At 39.9% G+C, this 24,334-nt stretch overlaps 1 protein-coding gene across 2 annotated transcripts in view; it reads left to right on the top strand.

Annotated features, from left to right (window-relative positions):
• Positions 1 to 24,334, top strand: part of sh3pxd2b (SH3 and PX domains 2B) — a 67,815-nt gene that overhangs the window by 22,138 nt on the left and 21,343 nt on the right. For both annotated transcript variants that reach the window (XM_036587736.1, XM_036587737.1), the window contains exons 3-5: positions 1,565 to 1,640; positions 12,660 to 12,736; positions 20,680 to 20,771. In XM_036587736.1, coding sequence (XP_036443629.1) covers positions 1,565 to 1,640; positions 12,660 to 12,736; positions 20,680 to 20,771 — 245 coding nt within the window. The remainder of the gene's footprint in view (positions 1 to 1,564; positions 1,641 to 12,659; positions 12,737 to 20,679; positions 20,772 to 24,334) is intronic.

Genomic DNA, 24,334 nt, shown 5'->3' on the forward strand with positions numbered 1-24,334 from the left:
TTGAATGTCTTCCTTCAAATGTTCATGTTTCAGTCAGAAGTCACGTCAAACCCAGGCTGAATCCCAAACGGCTCCGTACTCCCTAAATAGTGTGCTATGGAAATTTAGAAATTCTAGCCTCTACAGCCAAAAAGTGTGAAGTATGAATGTTGCTGAGTCCCAAATTACTATTTTTTTAGCCACATTATGCACTGTTGGGCTGCAGGATTCCTATGTAGTGCCCTGTGTAGGTAGCCATTTGAAATTCAGCCCCAGCATGAGAAGAGGTGCGCCGTTAGATTAGTGCTAAATACGACTCTGTGGTAATTTGGTGACCAAAAAGTACTTATAAAGCAGAGGTTTTTGCATAAACACCCTTCTCTGTGATAAAATCGCAGTAATGCATGGCCTCCTGTGGCTTATTGCTTAATTAAATAATTACTCGCTTACATATTTAGTTATGCAGTTCATGTTTACATTTTATTTGCATTGTGAGTCTGCACTTCTGACACTGTTTCAGTGTCCAAGACTGTCAAAAACTAGACTCAACTCATAACAAGAAGTTTTTAACTTCAGCTCCAATACTCAGTAACACTAATATGGTATGAACTGAATATTTAGAATCCGCAATTTCAACAGAATGTTTCTGCATGTTTTAGTGAGTTAGCAGTGAGAAATAATTTCTACTAAAATTTAAGAAAATATAAGAAAGTTCAAGGGGTACACAGCATGAGGGGACCTTGGAGTCCCCTGACGCTCCTAAGCACTGCTATAGATATTAAACATATGCTTTTATATTTACACACACACACACACACACACACACACACACTAAAGACACTTTACCTTCGTCTTCTGAAACGCCCCAGGTGTCATTTTGCTGGCCTGCAGCCTGGAACCAAAACTGCAGGCCAAGAAAAGAAAAAAAGGGTAAAACTTAATTGGCACCAGCAGAGGAAAATAACCTATAGCACTGTGGGATCGTTATGCAGGACGGCTGGATTCGAAAAGAGGGAGAGGGAGGAAAAAAAAAGGTTCCACTATGTCAGTGGGTCTTTGCGAACCAAGCCACGCAGCACATGTACTCAGAGGGAGGGGTGGAATGCCATCTGTTGAATGGATTTTAATCACTGGCAGTCCATGTGTTCTGTGGAATTTGTGGAGTGTTGCTTCGTCTTGTACATGGTGACCTCTACTGTTAAAGTGGTAGTCTGGTGAAAAAAACCGAATATACACAGTTGTCTCTCTTATGCCAAACAGCTAATCAGCCAAGAGGCGTTTAGTGTGCGAAGTTTGGCTTTGCACTGGAGCTACAAGGCTAATGTAAGTAGTGGAAGCTGATGACCACCAGTTAGTGTGCCTAAATCATCATGCGCTTGTCTCAAACTGCATCAAGCTGTGAAGTAATGTCAGATAGAGAAATAGCTGCACAGTGCTAATTTGTGCTAATACGCTTCCATGTAGCTCCAGTGAAAACTTAGGATTTAAAATTAGGAAAAAAAACATTTGGGATAGAAACGGAAGAAGTGATGTTAGTTTTCCGCCCAACTGTCACTTTAAACGTCTTCTTATTGCCATTTTCTAGATGGAGCTTCTGGATAAGTTCCCTGTGGAAGGAGGGCAGAAGGATCCAAAGCGAAGAATCATCCCCTTTTTACCAGGTAGGAAATGAGCTCCACCGTCACCACCAAGCCCATCTAGTGCTAACAAATGAAGCTAGACAGTCTATTGTCTTGTGACCGTCTTCTTCTGAAAACACAACAACATTGTCCCAAGAATTGCAGACCTTGCTGGTCTGTCTCCGTCGTGACCTCATTGTTTCCAGAAAGGGTAATTCTGTTTTTCCATTGCTGAGAATTAAATCGTAGGCCTTGTTGGCAGCATCCATAGTTGTCAGCAGACTCTGACACAAAACACGGCACTCAAGTCCCAGCGTCACAGGTTAAAGTGCTAGTGCGAAAAATTGAATTTACACAATTTTCTCCTTAACTGCAGTGTAATCAAGCAGCCAAGGCATGTTTCATGTCCTGAGTTTGATTCTTCAGGTTTGTGACGAGGCTGATGTCGCTAACAAATACTGGGAGGTTATATTCTACCAGTTAGCCTTGTGCAGAATGAATACCTTGTCTGCAGACACTTGTCTCAGTCTGAGCAGGTTGTTACTTGAAAGGGAAAAAGACACAATTGAGGCTTTAGATGGTTTAATTTAGTGATTTAAATTTGTATACATTCATTATTCACAAGGAGTTTTTATGCTATCATACATATTATACATATTATACATATTAGACATATCGCTGCTGTTGGAGTGAAACCTTGTATCTCCAAAATGGTAACTTTACAGGAGAAGGAAAAAACCTACTTTAATTTTAATGTAAGTCAATGGAACCAGACATTTTTCTGAGTCATTTTTGGTCATTTTTTTTAGTTCATTCATCATGAAATTTACATACAATGTAAAGGGCAACAGATATTTTCAAATTATGTCAAAAACTGACAAACGTCAAAAGTTGAGATGCAAGTTTTTTTTTCCGTGATATACATGTTATTATAGAAAATCAATGTGTGGTCCGAACTGTGACCCAAAACTAAAGCAGTTTAATGACGTTTTACAGTCCAAGTAAAATTCTGATGAGATAAAAATGTGGAAAAGTAGTTGTAATCTGGAGTCAATTTGCCATACAGTGCCAGAAACCACACCACCAGATCTTTTTGCGATTACTTAACGGTTTACTTGATGGTTTGATGATTTAGGCCTGAAGTTTGTACTGTGCTAATCAGTGTACATAAGCCATTACTTGTTAACTACATCAGCCTCATAGCTCCAAAGAGGCACCAAACATGCCTTGGCTGATCGGCTGCATTGGAATAAGGTTGATAAATGTAATTTTCCAACAATCTGTTCCTTTAAACGAGGCCCATTCCAGTCAAGGCAGTTGGGCTGAATGAGGAGAGACTCACCTTGACAGCACCTGGAGGAAGCCTGCGTATGTGTGTCTGGAACTCGTTTAAAGAGCCCCGGCAGGGTCACAGCTCTCAGCTGTGTTTATTTATGAGCCTGCAGGCTGTGAAAGGAGTCTGCTCTCCCACACAGTCATTCTCTTTTTCTCTTGATTCAGCCAACTACAGCCTTCCATTTCTTCTCTTAAGCACATTCATCTTTCCATTCATTCGTCGATGGTGTGAAAAGAAAGAAGTTAAGTTCAGAATTGTTGGCCATTGTTTATTAGGGCTCGGTCAGTATATTGTTTGACCAGTAAAATCATCCAGTTTTAAGATTCCACAGTTTTGTCAGTGCTGATAAAACACCAGTAAAGCACCATAGTGCCTTGTAATGAACAGATAACTCTATAAACCAGGGGTGCACAACTCTGGTCCTGGAGGGCCGGTGTCCAGCAGAGTTTGGAGGTTTTCCTGCTCAAACACACCCACTTAACCTGGCAATTAACAGATGAGTATAATCAGGTGTGTTCGAGCAGGTAAATCGCCAAACTGTGCTGGACACCTGCCTTCAGGACCGGAGTTGTGCACCCCTGCTATAAACACTCATTTCTAAGTAATTTAATACTCTCAGTAATACTGTCAGTAAAGCTCAGTTTAACTAAAGCTATTGTATTTTTGTTCATATAAAATTATGCCTATTATATTATGTTTTACCAGTGGTCTCCAACCCTGGTCCTGGAGAGCTACCTTCATGCAGAGCCTAGTTCCAGCCACAGTTTGCCACACTTGCTCCAGCTAATCAGCCTCGTTCCAAGTCCCTGATTGGCTGGATCAGATGTATTAGAGTTAAGTAAGGGGTGTGGCAGCTTGTTGGATACAGGTTGGAGCTAAACTCTGCAGCAAGGTAGCTCTCCATGACCAGAGTTGGAGACCACTGTGTTATTCTAGCGTTTCGTGTGACGTCACTGTACAGTTGGCGCCATTTTGAGGACCGAATCGGGGAGTGACTGCACAGCACTGCCTTCGATTAGCTGTGCTTCGTGAATGATTCACCTGCAAGACACGACCGAAGCCGAGAATGATGAGACACACATTTAATTCAGTGTTTTCAAAGCCGCTGCACTGTATAGTTTAGTGTTTCTCTCTGCTCTTCACACCTCGTTCAGCTCAAGAAGGGATTAATTAGCTAATAATATCAGGTATTTTAACCAGGAAACCACAGTTAGGCAGTGCAGGGGTTGCAGGACTGGAGCTGGGAACTTATAGGTGAAGGGTGAAGTTATACCGGCCGTCTGCAGCTCCGTTAGGGGGCGACTGTTCACCTCTCGGCTGTTAACATTAGCAAAAGTTATCTAAAGGCTAGAATTGATCACATCTGTGTTAATTAGCTGATGTCGTTACCCTCCTATGATACCCTCCTATTTTTTCTCCTCTTTATGCAGCACCATCGGATCCTTTACCCACCCTGACGTGAGGAGCCGGTGGGCTTCTGTGCTTTTAAATGCTTGAGACTCTCCAGAATAGGGGGAGGGGTTGTTTATGAGATAAATATAAATGTCAGGAAAACACAAATTTGGTAGCTTTCCGTCCGTTTAAGTGGGATCAGGAGTTCAGGGGAAACTGTATAAGAATCGCAGCCTATTTTATCGACTTTGTCGAGGTCACGTTTTTCTCTTCCAAAGTAAGGAGAGTAATTTTAGCCATCTTTCACCTCTAGTTACGTTCGTGTCATAAACCGGCTCTGGCCAGAAATTCAGTCCCAAATATGGTGGGTACAACAGAAAAATCATATGACTGATGATAAAAATAATATTGTGTTACGAAATATTATTTTGTATTAGTGTATTAGTGGCAAAATTCTGGAAGTAGGCATGGTCTTATTTAAAACACAGATCATTTAGGTTTGCCTATGTGGCTTCTGACATTGCATGACATAGTGATACACTCCATATTTCACCAACACGGATTGGTGGGCTGTCGCGATTCACCACACTGATGTTCAGTTTGTACTTCAAAAATTGTACTTTTCATATCATAGTTTGGATATTTATTACATAATGTTATTATGTTATATAGTATAAATAATAATACTTTATGTGCAGTTATAAAAACATTTTAGCTCCTTGAAATCAATTCAAGTGTGAGACCATTGTAAGTTTAGGTTTTCAGTGATTTTTCAGGTGTTCCACATTTGGACGCAGCTCCGTCTAGTGAGATTATTTTCCCATTCTTTTCTTTTTTTTAATAAGAATAATACTGGAATGCACTCTGTCTCTAAGCTATTTGCAGTTATTCATATGGAAATGCAGAGCAGGGTTTATTGTGCCGGACAAACACGACTGTGGATTGCGGATTAATGTCCAGCCAGTCGAAGACAGTGAAAGCTGGCAGTCCAGATGTTTTGGGAGAGGGGCAGATATGTTTGATGTAAACTAAAGATACTCTAAAGTGGTTTCCTGTAAAATGAGGCTCTGGATTGTTCAAACTAGACTTGTTTTCTTTTGGCCTTTCTTTGGATACATCAGCAAAGTGGTCAGTGCAGAAGTTATTGCACAGCGAATCTCTTCCTCACTTTATGTCACGAGTCATGGGATTTTTTTTTTTTTTTAATACACGGATGAAGTAAAGGGAAATTCCAGATTTCACCAGCATGGATTTTACCTAACCAAGTTGCTGGGCCTCCCACACTGAAATCCAGCTTTTGGCCTCTGTGTGGTTCACATATTGGTCTTACTTCAAAGAAGCTTTAGTTTGGTAGAAAATCATGTAGGCTTGCTTATCTTCAGGCATTGTACTGACATTGTACTGACATTGTACTGATATACTCCAGATTTCACCAATTTAGATTGGTGGATTGGGGCACCTCACCAGATTATGAAGCCTTTTTGAAAGCAAGCAGTTTTAGACTGTATTTAATAAATCTGACTGATGTGTCTATCAAAATTGACAAAAGTAAACTTAAATTTTGTCTGGGATTTTTTAGTTTTTATAGATAACAGTGTATCATACAGTGTCAGAAACCACATAATCAAGTCTATTAGAGTTTACTGAACCTCTCAACACCATTTGAGGCAAGTGTGTGATAATTTAGATGTGTATAAGTTGTTTATCCAAAGCATAATTGGAAGTTTTATGTGTTTATATATTCTAATGATATGCATACTAACTGTTAGTTCATACTGAAGTTGCCTTAAATCGCTCACTTATATTCACTAACATTTTGCACCATCACAAACTCATGTCTTGGCACTGAAAAGTGGCTCTACTGATCTACTAAAAAGGGACAATGGCTTGAATGAAAGTGGTGGTCGCTGCTCTTTGGCACTTTTGACTCTTTGCATATGCATTTATAGGAGTTTCCCTCTTAAAGCGCAAAATGCTGGAAGGAGGTTATAATGAAGCACTTATCCCGATTTACTATGACTCATAGTAAATACTGACTGTGCATCATTTAATGCCTGAGAAAAGCATGCCTTATTTTTTGGCGCTAACGTGGCTGCCAGTTTATCGCACACGCTTATTTATTTTTGACTTAAACAAAAATGAAACACTTTGTAAACACTACCATTCATATTATTCCTATGATTTGATATAGGAAATTAAGAAACTAACCAAATTAGTTTTGTTAAGCAACGTTTAAAACTGACATTCCCTAATACTATGGCTATATTTTACACTTTACACTTGGAGACGTGTCTTAAGACAGGCTTTATCTAAATAATGATTTGATAGTTTTATTTTTCTTTCAAACTGTTGTAAAATTCATTGGCTTTGCTGTCCCTGCATTACTGAAGGTACTTTGTTTCTTTGTTACTTTATTTGCATTGTGGCTTCTGAAACATCACAGCCACGGTTTGATACACTGCATGTAGCTAAGAGGACACGCTCACCACAAATCTTACGGTTCCCAGTCGAGTTCCTTAAGTGCAGCTCAAAATTCAAAACGGAAAGTGATATTAATAATTTATTCCCAAAATAATTGAATTGTGTTGAAATAATTGCACATTTTCTCAAAGAGTAATAACTTGTTTTTAGCTATTAGTCATTACTTTGAGCTACTAAATCAAGATCTTAAGAAAATATGTCATTATTGCATCATAAGGTCACAGTGAGCCTGCCTAAATATGTTTCCATACAAAAGACATGCGAGTCAAACAGGGTTTATTTTACGAAGGTGTGCCCTTAATTTGCATGAAAATTCTCAGTAAATAGCCAGCTAAATAAGCCACGCCCACTTGCCCAAAGTGTCAGTAGGTTGTTGGTAACTAGTGCCTCTTTTAGTAAATCTGCCCCCTAGTGTACCAGTAAACTCTCAGTTCGTATTAATTTGGTTACAGTCTGATGTGGTGCAGATCACAGTCACATATAGTTCTGCAAACAATCACAAGCTAGTCATGTCACAAGATGTGTCTGATCATTTCACAACATTGACAGTTTTTTTTCTTCATTTTTTCATTTCTGTTTTGCTATAACAAGTTCTACAGCATCAGAAATGCTCCATCTCAGAAACTTCTCCTTAGTTTCTTCTTTTATTGCTATGCCCTCCATCCTTTGTCTGATGGGCCTGTTTCAATGTTAGGCATTCGCAGGTCTGCTGATGTTATCTAGTTAGCTAGCCTGATCTATTTTGATATCTTCCTAATTAGGGGTGGACAATATGAATATCAATGTGGCAGAAATATAATATTACATTCCACAAAGACATTTTCATGATGCGCTATATGTATCATGACGTTCGTTTTTCAAAATACTATTGAAAGCTATGAGTAGAATGGTAATTCAACATTTTACATGCTGTGCTACAGTAAATCCAGTTGAAAAGGACTAATTATGCTCTCTTTGTAATGAACCCTGCAGATGTTTCGTGTTCTTTATGTAGTGATGTTCACAATAAACTCATAAAAGCATATTGCGACTTAAATTATCACAATAGTGATAAAAATTGACAGTTGTTTTTTTTTCCCCTTTTCATTTTTTCCTTTCTGTTCTGCTATAACAAGGCTAGAAGCATCAGAAACGCTCCATCTCAAAAACCTTTCCGTAGTTTCTTCTGTTATTGCCATGCCCTCCATTTCAAACATGGCTGTTACGACCAGCTGAATCTTCCCAGTAACTCAGGAGAACACTGGTGACTGGAGTAGTTAAAGAAACAGCTCACCTTTACGCAAAGGCCAGCCTAAATACTGTTCACCCCCCAGTCCATACAGCCCATACGAAGGAGCTGGTTTTGAATTTGTCATGGTTGTGTCATCACTTTGACATTCAGATGTGGTTGCTTATTCAGCCTACGGCTCACACAGTGTTACACAATGTGGACTTCATGGAAAAAAATAAAAAACAAAACAAATGTAGACAGTGGGCTGTTTAATATGCGTAGTGAAAGAAAAACTCCTCACCAGTCCTTTCCCAGTTAGTTACATAGTGGAAGCAAGAAATGTGCATGTGTGATAAATCAGACAAAAGTCATGTGTTTCCCGTAGCCTCCCTCTGAAAGCCTTAAAAGCACCTGAATGCTGCCTGGCAGGTACATACCGGCTCTTTATAGCCGTTTAACAAGTGTCTGGATGTAATGCAACAGCGCTCTGTCAGCAGTATGCATCAGGAAACCCTGTAATTACTGCTCTGCCTATTCCACACATTCTTTTCCAAATCAATTAGTGGGTTTTGTAGACACTTCTGCAAATGGAATGAGAGCAGATGCTCTGTTTCCAACAATAATGCCTTGAAAACAGTTAGCGAGACATCCCTGACACAGTCCGAGAAACTTTTTACTGTTTATTGTTCTTCCCCAAATTGAACTGACGGTCAGCAGCGCTATCTGATATTCCAGATAGCTCTAAGTGCCGTAATTATTGACACAGCTGCAGGGCAATAGTTTTATTTGTCAGTGACTTTCTCTCTGTCTTGCTAAAAGGTGCCAAAAGTGATTTAGCACTAAAACCCCAATTAGGATATTTTAACATGAAGTTATTGATCAAAGGTAACCTAATCAGACTATCTGACTACAACATAATTTATTTTGCACAGCTTCAGCCTCTGCTGCAGCGCATGATTGGCTGGATCTGTGGTTCTCACATAGGCATGTGCTGCCTTTGTCTGACAGGCCTGTTTAACGCAGTGTGTACAGAATAATATTTACAGAATGCATTTGCATTTGTAGGCATTCGCAGGTTTGCTGATGTTCCCTAGTTAGCTGGCCTGATCTGTTCCTAATTAGGGGTGGACAGTATGGCAGAAATATAATATCACATTCCTCAAAGACATTTTTATGATGCACTGTATGTATCATGATATTTGTTGTTTAAAAACACTATCAAAAATTTTGGCCCAATCCCATTTCACCCCTCGCCCCTACCACTTAGCGCTTACCCCTCCGTTTTGCGCATCTAGGGGTAGGGGGTCCCGATTGTTGTTGAGATAGAGGGGTAGGGCGAAGTGTTAGAGCTACATGGCCCTCCAAATGGAGGTTTTTCAGAGGCACAATCCAAACAGAGTGTTATGAGACAACAACAAGATGGCTGCATGAGCGACCAAAGAAACACACAAATGTGAGAATTTTCTCTGTTAAACAATTATGATAATCACTGTATTAACTTATTTTAATGTCGTTTCAGTGTATTATGGTTCTTTTCTTGATAACAAGCATAAAAATCGCTAGTAGTGTGCTTGATGTCTCGGTAGCTAGCTAGCTAAATTTCCCGTTCCACCTTAAATGGTGCAGCAGTTGCATTCTGGCACCTCAGGCATCAGAACTGATGCACCGTTTAAGGTGGACAGGACATTTCGAACAAGAAGCTGGCAAATATCTGACTTCAGCTTCATATCACTGAAGAATTAGGGGTGGGTGATAATAAATAACTGCCCGTCTTTGAAGGCATATGATGCCCTAAATGTAACTAAAGCCCAGCAGTGAGGAGCTGAACTTTACCCTCCTCTGCTGTCACTGCAGACTGGCAGGGTCGCCTACAGAGCAGCACTAGTAGCTGTTAATGAAGTAATGCTCTTTTTATTCAAGAGTCCCATTTCATAGGGGAAGATTTCAACCTCTACACCTTGTAACTCAGTTCCAAGGGGCAAGGTGACGCTCAAAAACAAGGGGTAGGGGTAAAAATAAGAAATGGGATTGGACCTAAAAGTGTATAGCAAGCTGATTTTATCAATACAAGTCTGTTTTGTCGAAGCTTTTGCCACATAGCGTGTGTGATGAAGGCACGTAAGCACTAACATAATCTACAAAGTTTGTATCTGCTTAAGAATTCCTGCAGTCCAACAACCAAGCTTCTTTTAGCACCTTAAGTGGACCACGCCTGGTATTTCCAAATACAGGCTTGGGAAGACTAAACCCTGCTTCCATCTCCCAAATGGTGAACCAAATGTGTCTTCTAACTTGGAAACACAGTGGGGAAACTTGGATAATGAAAGTGAATGCATAAACAATTCTGGCAATAGACGCACTTTACCATTGGCCACATTACCAAGAATAGAAGTGACTCATTTTACTGGCAACTGGGAACGCACTTCCACCGAACATGCCTGATACCACATCAGATTGCAGGTTAACATAATGCAAAAGAAACGGATTAATGTCCAAACTAATTCCCTGGACAAAACATCATAATCACATTCTAAGATAAGAGTGTTGCACCCGTGTCTTTCCCCAGCCCGAACGCTAACCATCCCAGACCTCGGTGCACTGCAGCGCACGAAAAAGAAACAAGCAGTGCAGCAACGATGAACACATGGAAGGGAAATCGATACAGGAGGTCATAACAGACTATTAAAATGAAAGAATAATTACTTTAGTTACTCCAATTTGTAGTTATAACTTGAAGCGTCATTCACATGCAAGTTCTAGTCTAATTCAAATGTACAGTTATTCTGACTAGGTTTGGGTGACATTGCAAAAACATTATATCACGATACAGGTAGACATTTTACACAATATGCATCGCAATATTTTGACATGGACACAATGTGTGCCACGTGCTGTTGCCTCACAGCTGTTGCTTCACAGCAAGAAGGGTCTGGGTTCGATTCCCCGGCCGGGTGACCAGGTCCGAGTCTGCACGTTTGCACCGTGTCTGCATGGGTTTCCGCGGTTTCCTGCCTTTTGCCCAATGAGCACTGGGATAGACTCCAGCATCCCCCCATGACCCAGAAGGATAAGCGGCTTAGAATGTGTGTGTGTGTGTGTGTGTGTGTGTTTCGCATACTGCACACTGGCCTGCACTACATCTAATTTAGCAGAACACCATATTGCTTATCACAATAAAATGCATCACGTCATACTGCCCACCTCTAATTATGATAGCAGCATCACTCTGTGGTTAGGACAGGTCTCAGTCTCTCTCTCTCTCTCTCTCACTGGACAATATAAACTTTTATTTATTTATTTATTTTTATTTAATAGATAATAAGTGAGGGACTGCAATAGTAAAATGTATTTATTCCAGTACTGGATGTGAATCATAAGCTTTTTCCTGCTTGAACCGTATTTAGCTGATCTCATGTTGACCCCAGTCCATGGTGTTCTAAAGGCAGACACTTCTAATTACACAGCAACCATTATCTACGGCTCTAACTTCCTTGGAGCTGTAAAAGTTAAAAGGTTCCCAAAGACCCATTAAAGTCCATTTCTCATCACTGACTCACAGCTTTGGCATGTTCTTTTGTCTTGATAAGAGGGTCTTTCTTCATGAAGGGCATGTCAGAGTTCACTACTTAATGTTTCCAAGCAAATACCTTACGAGAAAACTATTTACTAATAAATAATTGATTGTGATAAATCACATTATTTTGTGCAGTTAAATCTTGTCTTATTTTTCTTTTTTCATTTAAAATGCAGTGTGTTTTGTTGGAACTGTATGAGTGGACAAAACAGCTGTGTCAGAATGTAATGTGGAACCGGAGCGTTGCAATTTCTTGCTTTTGTTAGTTGGCACAGTTTGTGGACTGTTGATTTATCTACAGTTCTCCCATAAGCACTGTCCAGTGTCAGCTGCTGAAGGTTTTCTCCAGTGCCAGTGTTACTGATATTACCGCAGTCGCTGCATTAGCGATGCGTTTTGCTTGTAAATAATACTTTGGACTCCTTGCAGTTCAAAAGCTGTGTTTGAACAAAAGGGCTGTAGTCGTGGAGTCATCAGCTGGGCTTCAGGCTGGAACTTTGACACCACACTGTTAGAAATAAAGGTACATTTTTCATTAATCAAGGTACAAACAATGTAAACGTTCCCTCAAAGGTCCAATTGTGCACCATAAATAAGTTTTTCCAGGTGAAAAGTTCGGATTTGTACCTTTTCATTCCGAATGTTTTAAAACAGAACAGTAAAATAAAAGCCTGGAGACGAGACGGGGTGTGTGGAGTCAGTACAACTTAGAAAATATCGTTTCAGTGGATTATGGTTCAGTTATGTTCCCTGACTAAAGGTACTGAGATGTACCCTTGAGGGGACCACCCCAGTGACAAGAGGGGAACTGCCCCAGTGACAGTTTTGTAGCTTTTTTTCTGAGAGTGCACTAGTTTTCACACACAGAAGTAACCAGCTCCTTAAACATGAATGTTTAGGATCAGTGATGATACCATTGAGGATTTTGTATGAGGTGTAAAATGTGCAGATTGATATACAGACCTTGCGAACGCTTCCAGTGAAGTGTAACGTTCAGAATCCAGGATTTTTTGAATTACACTTCTCATACGGGGCCAAAGAAATGAGACTGTTGTGTTTTGTTCCCAGGGAAAATTCTGTTCAGAAGGAGTCACATCAGGGACGTGGCCATGAAGCGCCTGCGGCCCATAAACGAATACTGCAGGGTAAGTCTTGCATCAGCCATCATTGCCTCTTTCTCCTTCCCTGCAATCTCTCATTGTAGGTTAGGCCTGGGAGATGAAACAATACTTTTTTTTTTTTATCAAACTTTTTCATTGTGAACGTTTGAGAGATTTTCAGCAAAATGATTGTGGTTTTCTCCCCATGAAGCCTGTATTAGCAGCAAAGGCTTGAACAGTTGATTCGGTATGCTAGGTGCCAATGTGTGTCTTTCCCTCACAACACAAGGAGGGAGAAGTCTAGCCATTCATTTGCAACATAACAAACTATCAGGGCAGTTAGTTAGCGATAGCTATTTTCAGTGTTGAAATGGAGGGTAAATAAAGCTGTGAGTTTGAGGAAAACGGCTCAGAACAAGATGAAATAATGGCAAGGCCCTGTGAAAGCACAGCCCCCTCAAAATATTTAATTTAAGCTTATTTTAATTAAACTTATTTTATGTTCTGTCTTGCTCTGAAACAGTTTTGTCTGTTACACTGGATAAGCCTTTTGATTTCACAAAAAATACATTGTGACTGTAATATATTGTAGATTTTTGGCCATTTCACCCAGTTTTAGTCTAGATCCGCATTTAGAGGGCTACATAATATATAATATATATAATATAATTATATATCACTGTTGTCTGAACAAAACCTCGTATCTCCAAAATGATAACTTTACAGGAGAGGGAAAAAACTTACTTTACTTTAATGTAAGTCAATGGAACCGGACTTTTTACCAAGCAATTTTGGGCTGTTTCTTTTGGTCAATTGATCATGAAATTTAGACACAGTATAAAGAACAACAGGCATTTTCAAATTATGTCAAAAACTGAAAAATGACAAAAATGGAGATACGAGGTTTTGTTCCAGCAATGGCGATATAATCGTTGCTTAATGTGGAGTTTCTCATTAGGAGCTGCAACATGGCACAGTATTTCTAGTTATGGCCTTATTGATCAAAGACTGGAGGGTGATATTTAGTCCAAATATCTTTGAAGTGCGTCTCTTTCCCAGTTTCTTTTTTTTTTAAACAAACAAACAACTAATTACACTGATTTGGCAGCAGTGCCCCCATGAGGGTGGAGGGTCAGAGCTGTGCTGAGGCAGCCTTTGTCAGCAGGCCGTGGCTTTGTGTTTAGTTTTAAGGGCTGCCTCTGGAGGAAATGGCTTTTTAAAAAGAAAATGTTACCCTTAGACTTTTTACAAGGAGGCCTCATAATAGTCATGATCTTTGTTCTGGTGTATTGCCAGAAAGCTCTGTTTTTGTGCTGACACAGAAGGGTTTTCCCTCTCTACATGAAAAGGTGCCATGTTTCTGTGGTCATCGGATCAAGAGACTGTTAAGCACTTTTAAACACATTTCAAATCATTCTCACACTGGAGGGAAATGAGGGAAGCGTCCGGATGTAAAAGCTTCCTTTCCACGACTTGGTGTGTTTGGTCTAAAGTATCATTACAGAAGCAGAAGATAGTTGAATGCAAAAGTTTGGGCGCCCCTGGTCAGATTACATGGATTATTCTGAGAAGTTAACACACCCTCTACAGAGAACATACAGCCCCATTTCCAAAACAGTTGTAATGCTGTGAAAAATACAAAGAACAACAGAATTTAATGATGTGCAAATCATTTAAACCCTATGTTAAATTGAAAAATAGTGTAACAACAACGTATCAAATGTTGAAACTGAGAAATTGTATTGTTTTTGAAAAAATATATGTCAATTTTGAATTTGATGCAGACAACACATTTCAAAAAAGTCGGGACGGGGGCAACAAAACACTGTAAATGCCAAAACTAGTAGGACATCTCACAACTAATGAGGTTAATTCACAACTGGTCAGTGACATGGCTGGGTATACAAAGAGCATCTCAGAGGCTCTTTCAGAAGTAAAGATGGGGAGGGGTTCACCACTCTGTAAAAGACAACTCTGTAGTGCAACAATTCAAGAATAACGTTTCTCAATGTAAAATAGCAAAGAACTTGGGGTTTTCATCATCTACAGTATTCAGAGAATCTGGAGAAATCTCTGTATGCAAGGCTCAAGGCCAAAAAACAGCATTTGCTGGCCGTGATCTTTGGGCCCTCAGACGGCACTGCATTAAAAACAGACATGATTCTGTGGTGGAAATCACTACATGGGCTCAGAAACACTTTTGAAAACCACTGTCTGTGAAAACAGTTTGTCACTGCATCCACAAATGCAAGTTAAAACTCTTAGATGCAAAGAAGAAATTAAATAGAAACAGGATCCAGAAACGCCGCCGCCTTCTCTGGGCCTGAGCTCATTTAAGATGGACTGAGGTGAAGTGGAAAAGTATACTGTGGTCCGACAAATCGAAATTTGAAATTCCTTTTGGACGTGGGGATGCCGTGTCCTCCACGCTAAAGAGGAGATTAATGCTGAACAATATAAACAGGCTTTGTTTGTCAAATTTAAAATAGGCATAGATTTTTCAAAAAAGAATACAGTGTCTCAGTTTCAACATTTGATATGTTGTCTTTGTACTATTTTCAATTAGTTATAGAGCTTAAATGATTTGCACTTTGTTTGCATTCTGCTTTTATTTATATTTTGCACAGCGTCCCAGCATTTTTTAAATGGGGTTGTTCTCAGATACGGCATTTTCTGCAAATTTTAGGATGTTTTAACTCATTTTCATGTAGAAAATCAACAAAACAAGTCATTTGACTAGGGGTGCCCAAACCTTTGCATACGATTGTAAACTTAAACTAAACTACTTTTAACGTAAACTACGTATCACATTCCAAATCTTTCCCAGTGATCTTTCCTTTAAGAACTACTACGCTTTAAAATGAAATTTTTTTTAATTTCTTAATTTTCTGCACTTCCCTTTGACTTTCCTGTTTACTTTGATATATATATAATTTATTTACTTCCTCCTTTCAAGTCATAACCATAACAGAAGTTATGAAGCCAGGGCTTAGTGAGATGGCTCTGGCTTCCATGAACTCCATTGTGTTGAGCTGAGCACTGTTATTTTGAGTTCTGCTCCTTTAAAGGAAAAAAATCAAATTGACATGGTCTAGACTCCAGACACGTCTTGGCTGATTGACTACATTTGGAGAAAAGGAGAAATGTAGTAAATTAGATTTTTTTGCTGAACTGTCACTTTAAACCGATCCACTTAGCCCGTTAGGAACGAACTTAGCGTTAAAGCATAACCCCTGACCCCAGGCCACGCCTCCGACTGAGGATTTAAAACTTATCTCGTATAGTTTATCTTTCTGCTGCAGCTCTTTGATGTCTGAACTCCAGAAATCTTCAGTCCATGTCTGTTTTTAACATAGGCCAAGACATGTGCACACATTGATGAATACATTGATAAACACACTCCCTCGCTCTCTCTCATGCGCACACACACACACACACACACACACACACACACACACACACACACACACACACACACAATCAGGTTAATGCAGCCAGCAGAGGAAGAGCACCAATAAAGACCATTTGCTGTAATGGGCCTCCATGCAGCGGCTCCCAGGAGAGAATACAAATGACTGTGGAGGTCACCCAGAGGGGGTATCAATCTGAGGGTAGTAGCGACGGCCCTGGAAACCATCTCTTCGGATGGAGGGACAGAGAGCAGAACTGCAATGATTAGTCGAAAAAGTACTAGTCGGATGGGTTAGTTTTATGTGGGGAGGTGGGGCGACGAAACTAATACCAGTGTTTCTCAGTGATTTTAGTCCTGGCTGAATCCAACTTATCAGTACTTTTTGTGGCCTGCATGCTTCTGACTAAAGATTTCAGGGGCTTTTACATAACCCCAGCTTATATTATCCCATGTGAATATCAGTGTATATATTGCCACTAGTATATATTCAGATATATCCTGTGGGGAGAGAGTTTTCATGTGTTTTCTTAAGTGTGGAAACACTCATAGAAGCATTTGCGTAGTATTCCTGTATTGTCTGTGGCTCATATCAAGCCAGTCTGTATTGTCTTGCTTCACGTTTAAAACTTTGACCATTAAAATGTAGTGTTGTAGTCCAAACCACTAAAGGTGAGTTCCATTCAAGACAGAGACCTGGACACATTGAGTCAGCGAGTTAGAGTCAGGACCATAATATAAAATTAAATAATGTATAGCCTAAAACTGTTGAATTTATTATGTTTCTATGAATTTACTATCGAACTTGGATTGTAGCTTTTGGAAGCAAACAATGGTAAAGTTCTTCTCTGTCCCTTCTTCTCTAAAACTAAATATTATAAACCAAATAAGATATATGTCCATTTTTATTATTAAATGAAACATAGTAATAATGATCTTCGATCTGCTCTCAGGAGATGTTTGAATTTTGAAAGCAATTAACATCAACAAACAAATAATACCTAGTTAACCTATCATGGAAAGATCAATTAGAGCCTTAATCGGTAGTCAACAGATTAGATTTGAGCATTGGACTGTTTTATTCATACTACAAAGGAGGCCCCGAACTGCTGAGCAGCTGAAATCCTGTATTAAGCAAGAATTGGAAAACATTTTACTTTCAAAACTACAAAAATTGGTCTCCTCAGTTCCCAAACACATACAGAGTGTTGTTAAAAGAAGAGGTAAACGCAGTGGTAAACATGCCCCTGTCCCAACTTTTTTAAATGTGGTGCTGGCATCAAATTCAAAATAGGCATAGGTTTTTTTAAAAGAATACAATGTCGGAGACACTCGGCTGCTCTCCACCTTGTCCAGAGAAACAAGACCGAGTCCAAATGATTTTGAGATCAGGGTGGTTAATTTACAGTCTTGAGACCATAATAAAAAAAAATACTTCATGCAGTGATGTTGACTGGTAATTGTAAAAAGTCAGTGGCAGAGCTGTTGTGACATTGTATTCTGTTAGGTTATCTAGGTGGATGGTAAGGATACATTTGATTAAATGAAATGTTTGGCTGTGTTTTCGAGCAGCTGAATGTGTTGCACATGGCTTTTTTAGTGTGATGGTGAGGCGTAAATTAAATCGAATAGTTGTTGAGGTTGATTATGGAAAAATGTCTATATGCATTTTTAAGCCCACTGTTTGTGTAATACATGCGGTCATTCTGACAGATTGCAGTACACTGCAGGAAGTGCAGAGGGCTACTATTGTTTTTCTTGCACGATAAAAGAAAAATCGCTCAGACGGCACTTTGATGGCATGTTTGTGGCAGCAATCGGAGAGGAACTGAAGAAGGTATGATAGTTAGATTAGTGAAACAATCAAAAAACAGTCAGTATATTTATCTGTTATGTCGTAGTTACATATTAGTTGCAGTTCTAACAGAGAAAGGTCAATAATATGCAGATAGGGCCTCCATAACTAGCTGTAAACCAACCATGTAATTAGAAATTTGGGCGAGTGCACTCATCTGAAGAGGCAGCCTCTGATACTCATCCAACACAAAAATGACTGATTTCTCTTGGCTTTTTTAAATTAAACATTCAAATTTATTCCTGCTAAATTTGGTGCACTGATTTATTAAATAACCCCAGCACAGTCACTTAAACCTCAAACTCCAGCCCTGCGTTACTTTCACCAATGTACCTTTTTTGTCTGTTTTTGTGTTTTTCGCGGTTAACTGGATATCTATTCATTAACATCTTGTATATACTCGAATATCAAAATTAGTTGCAGTGCACATCCCTAGCAAGTGCACCCTCGTATGACATCCTGAAGGCTAATTAGCGAGTCACAGCCTAGTTGTATGAATTTGGCACCGACCCTGTGCCTCTAATATTTAAAAGCCAAATGTGCCTCAGTAGGAAAGGACACCTTGAACAGACACTGCCTTTGCACAGCCGTGCTGTTAAAATCTCCAAGGCATCATAATTCAGCTCATGCAGAGAGACAGCATGTCTGCCTCTTGACAAGGACAGCCCCAAAGCACTTAGCTTTATTAAAGACAAGCCAATGTATGGTCTTCTGCATCGTGTGCCACCAGAAGCAAGACACATATTCACCTCCTTAAGACGGTCATAATTGATGCGCATTCTGCATCTGTTGTTTGGTGAATTTAGATATTGTACGAGTATTAAAACACCTTTTTAGTCAGCTTTTAATTTCCTTTCTTTTATCGTCTTTTACTGCATGTTGTTCATTGTTTATTTGCTGTTTCACATTTTATAAAGTTGCCTTTTATTATTTGTAAAGTATGAAAGTTGATACAGATATAAAGCTCAGTTGAATGTAGGACTGGGCAGCTGCACAAGCTAAGCTGCCGTTTGGTGCAGAAAAAGGCCTGTTTGCCTTTAATCTTTAGTGAGAAATGGCTGCCTGTCAGCTCTCATCCGACTCCCTTCAGCAGACAGCGTGCAGAGCCCTCGGCCTCCGATGGATCTTTAGAGAAGAGATCGATGAGCATAGATTAGAAACGGCAAATATCTCCGCAGCAGATGACTCTAATGCGCGCTAACCGGCGCTGGCTTTGTGGAGGTGTGGGAACTGGACTTAGCTGGACTTTCTGCTGGCTCTCCCTAAAGGACGCACATCTAGGAAGAATGTCTTTGAAGCCTTGAGGCCGTTTGCAAAGGAAAGTGGTGCTCATTGCATACCTGACACTAATTCAAGGTCTCCAACTTACAGTTGCTTCTGTAACTGAACGATCTGTTGCCTATTATTCAATTATTTGACTAATTTATTAGGCCTTCTGCAGTTTCTCTTCCTTTACCACCGTCAGTGCTCAAAGTACAAAGAGGACAAAGAAGCCATATCGCCCCCTACACTGCCTGTAATGCATTACATTTACATTACATGTATGGCATTGGCCAGACGCTCTTACCCAGAGCGATTTACAATCTGATCAGTTTACACAGGTAAGTGAAGGTAGTGTTAGGAGTCTTGCCCAAGGACCCTTATTGGAATAGTGTAGGGTACTTGCCCAGACAGGGGATTGAACCCCAGTGTGTAGCACAGAAGGCAGAGGTGTTAACGATGTACACCAGTGGTCGGCAACCCAAATGGCAAAAATAGCCATTTTGTCCTTTCAACAAAAATCACCACATTTTATGTCCATTTTATTGAACTTTTTACCATTTTCGCTGAAAATATGTCTTAATATGTGCTAGCTAATGTCCTAGTGTAAACTTAAAAATATAATAAAAATGAAAATGCACTTATTTTGCTCCGCTTTAAGATTTTGATCAGTTATTGCTGCTTTTCTCGCATCTCCGGCAGGAAACGTTTCCTCAAAAGTGGAATAGTTTTTTGTAAAATGGCTCACAGCGTTTGATTTTTACAGGGGTGAAGTCAGCTCCGCATTCTCCAGCCTCTTGTTTGAATTTTTCTGTTCCAATAATGTAACTGCTGCACCATTTAAGGTGGAACTGGACAGTTCGAACAAAAAGCTGGCAAATGAATATTTATCGTTAAATCTGTGATAAAACGATCAGCAGAGCTTCATTTTACTGTAAAGGAGGATTATTTTATTTTTACCTAACCTTATTTTATCTAATTCTGCTGTGGAGCCACAACAGGGCAGTAAAAGAGCCACATGTGGCCCCGGAACCACATGTTGCCGACCCCTGCACTACACCATATCAACACTAATGCATCGTGATGTGTTGGAATGACTGAATATCAACCTTATAGAGGATCATAAAATGCTTTTCACCAACACACTGATAATAAAAATCTGTTATTTTTTTCACAATTGGTATTATCAGTGCAGCCCTCACTACATATTATTATGCATTATATGCAAATTTCAAATATTATTGTTTATTTAATGTGTTGCTGATCCGCTGATCTGTTTACAGAATTGTTCTGAGTTTGTGTGCCATGCATTAACACCAGCCTGTTGTTCAGTAAATACATGGGCATTTCTGGTCACTTGCTATTAAAAAAATGCAGGAAGCCTTTATTGACCGTTAAGCTTTCTGGAACGGATGCTTACTGTAAAGCCTTTGGTCATCGGTTTTTGTGTCCTTTCTGTTTCAGGCCCTGATCCAGCTGCCTGTGTATATTTCCCAGTGTGAGGAAGTGCGCGTGTTCTTTGAGACGCGTCCCGAGGACCTGAACCCACCCATAGAGTGAGTTCACACTTATTTACACACTGCACAGCCTGTTCATCTGTTTTTCATGCAGTGGTCATATTAATGACCATCTTCTACTGTGCCGCAGTGGCAGAGATGGTGGAGAATTAAAAGGAAAGTGATTACCTATAGTAGCTGAGGAGACCCTGTTCACAGTACAGTTAAAAACGCGCTGCAAACTCATAAACGCACTATGTTCACATTACAAGCCTCATTGCTCAAATCTGATTTTTTGCCCAAATCCGATTTCTCTGACACGATGGTTCACTCGTTTAGGTAAGTGACTCAAATCTGTCATTAATGTGAACAAACCGGCGTCCTGAAATGACCCTCATGCGCACATCCTACTCAGTAACGTCACGTGAATGAATCACGTGAATCATCAGCACAAACTAACGAGCAGAACGAGCTTCGCTGAGAAGATAATTAACTCTGATCAGCTCTCAGCTTCATTATTAGAGCAAGACGAAGGAGAAAAAGGTGAGATGTGTTGCTTTTCCACCGTTTACAGGCTTTAACTTCTGTTCGGCGCTGCTGCCATGGTAACGCTGAATGATGGCACATGCGCAGTGGAAAGATGGCACATGAATTCCGATCTGAGCGTCACATTAAGGTCACATGGCCACGAATCGGATACGTATCCGATCTAGGACCACATATGAAAGTGGCTCAGATCGGATTTGAAAAGATCAGATTTGTGTCCACACAGCTCTGAAAACATCAGATCTGAGTCACATTAGGGCAAAAAGTCAGATTTGTACCACTTCAGCCTGGTAATGTGAACGTAGCCATAATGACTACACCTGAACTGCATTTTGCCAACATGCTGCAAAAGCAGAGAACACTTTCCTCAACATTTTACAAACGCACTGCAAAACACAGGCAACTTCAGAAATGCAGCAAAGCCAGTCACAACGTAAGGGAACCACAACACAACAAAAAGACTCCTGGAAGACTGGCCAATGTGATGGAATATCTATGATGGAAAATCACAGACAGAAGTTGATAAGACCACAGACACTCGGACACTCACATCCCAAGGTCATGGTTAACCTGACTGGCTAGTTTGCTATGTGATATGTCATAGATGTGCTGTGATAGTTCTCTGGTTTTACAGTTACAGTTATGGTTCTCTAACTTTTACAGCTACACTTTACAGCTAATTCCCTTTATGATACAGTGATAGTCATAATCTGCTCAAATAAGGGTTATCTCATGTTCACCGGTTAATGTTTATGCTGCATAGACTTTAGAAGTCTGAATGGCTCTGTCCTCTTTAAGTGTCCCTGAATCATCTCTGTTGTGTTGTGACTGGCTTATCAGTGTTTCTGAAGTTGCATGTGTTTCTGTATTTATGAAATGTATCGTTAATGTCGTCATTTTGATGACAGTGTTTTCTGGGTTTGCAGCCATTTTTATTGCAGTTTGTTGGGTCTTCTTCGCCACCGTAAATACCAGTACAGTGATATTTTTACAAAATAAAGCTGGTCTTGATTCATATATAGTTCCCATTAGTTACTAAAACAAACAATAACTTTACTGTCATACCGACTGATTTAAATCTCTGTGGATAAGTGCCTGCTAAATAAAGGTAGATGTAAAGTTAACAGACTCATGTACTGGGAGATTCACTCGAAAGAGGCCCCGAATATTCTGTTGTAACTCCCGTTAGGATGAAGCAATCTGAACCAAAAAAATACTCTACATACCCTGACGTATGTGTAAGCAACTGCATTACATGCGATGCTGGAAGTGATCTCCGTTTTCTGCCAGACACATGAAGGGGTACGGGGGTATGCACCTGGAAGTTGCGAACGGAGGTTACACGTCGCGACAGCTGTCCGGTGCCTACCTTGTCGCTCTGACGCAGGGGCATCCTGGCTTGTTCGAAGCTCCATATACTGAGGAGCACATTGCACGTTGTTTCGTTCAGATTGCTTCATCCTAGCGAGAGTTATTACAGAATATTCGGGGCCTCTTTCGAGTGAATCTCCCTGTAGTTGTCTGTAGTTCACAGTCCGTCTTTGAGGTTGGACAGGCTTTGCAGAACATTGACAAAAAATCCCATTCAATCAAAATGTAGCATATGCATCAGTTTTTTAATCAAAATTCATAGATGTAGAATGTGTTTCTCATTTCAAATGACATATATTTTGTAGGTGTGTGCACAGTCACACTGTTGGGACAGATGGGTTTAGCTTTTTGTTGTGTAATCAGGGTTTTTTAAGGATAAACCTCTGAATGTTGTGCTGAGGGAAAATTTAATCACTTTCAGTTGTTTTGACATTGCTAGCTGCCTGAGTTAACATCATAGCCTACCCATGAGTGTAAAACACAGTTTTATTCATAACATTTCCATATTCGGACTTCTGATGCGAACAGGAGTAACTGAAAGCCTGTCTTTAGCTCTTGGAAGTCCTGCAACTTCACCTTTTCGACATATTGCATAGGCCAGTGATTTTCCTCAGGGACCCCAGAAGGTCCAGATTTTTTAACTCGCAACACACATGGATAGAGCAAAAAAGGAGACGGTCAGGGTGTGTTTGAGAACCGCTGATATAGGCTGTGTGCATACCATGATTACACCGCCAATCCGATCCTAACAGTGACACCTTTTGCATTTAATGTAGGTGTTTTAGACAAAAGTAAGGCTTGTCCAGCCTCGCAGTTGTAACTGTGAATAAACACTTTTGTGAGCAGGGCCTTTACAGGTCAGTTGGTCAGCCTAAAAGTACAAAATATAGCCCCACTCCTATCCTACACACTTAAAAAAGATGGTTTTTCAAGGGTTCTTTAGTAAAGAAAATTGTTCTATATAGAACCATGAACCCTGTAAGAACCCTTTGCATGATGAAAGGTTTCTTCAGAATGTTCTGTAGATGGTTCTATATAGAATGTTTTTGAAAAGGGTTCTATATAGCGCCTAAAATGGTTCTTCTATTGTTACAAGCTTGACATTGTAACAATAGAAGAACCCTTTGTGGTGCCAGATAGATGGATAGATGGATAGATGGATAGATGGATGGATGGATGGATGGATGGACAGACAGACGGATAGATAGATGGACAGACAGACAGACGGATAGATAGATAGATAGATAGACAGACAGACTGATAGATAGATGGACGGACAGACAGACAGACAGACAGACAGACAGACAGACAGACAGACAGATGGATAGATAGATAGATAGATGGACAGATAGATAGATAGGTGGATAGATGGATGGATGGATGGATAGACAGATAGATAGATGGATAGATAGGTAGACAGATAGACAGACAGACAGACGGATAGATAGACGGACAGATAGATAGACGGATAGATAGACAGACAGACAGATAGATGGGTAGATGGATAGACAGATAGATGGATAGATAGATAGACAGATAGACAGACGGACAGATAGATAGACGGATAGATAAACGGACAGACAGACGGATAGATAGATAGATAGATAGATAGACAGATAGATAGACAGACAGATAGACAGACAGACAGAGATAGAAAGAAAGAAAGAAAGAAAGAAAGAAAGAAAAAGAAAAGGAAAAAGAAAACT

Source organism: Colossoma macropomum, unplaced genomic scaffold (assembly GCF_904425465.1).
Source record: "Colossoma macropomum unplaced genomic scaffold, Colossoma_macropomum, whole genome shotgun sequence".
In the NCBI taxonomy this organism is placed as follows: domain Eukaryota; kingdom Metazoa; phylum Chordata; class Actinopteri; order Characiformes; family Serrasalmidae; genus Colossoma; species Colossoma macropomum.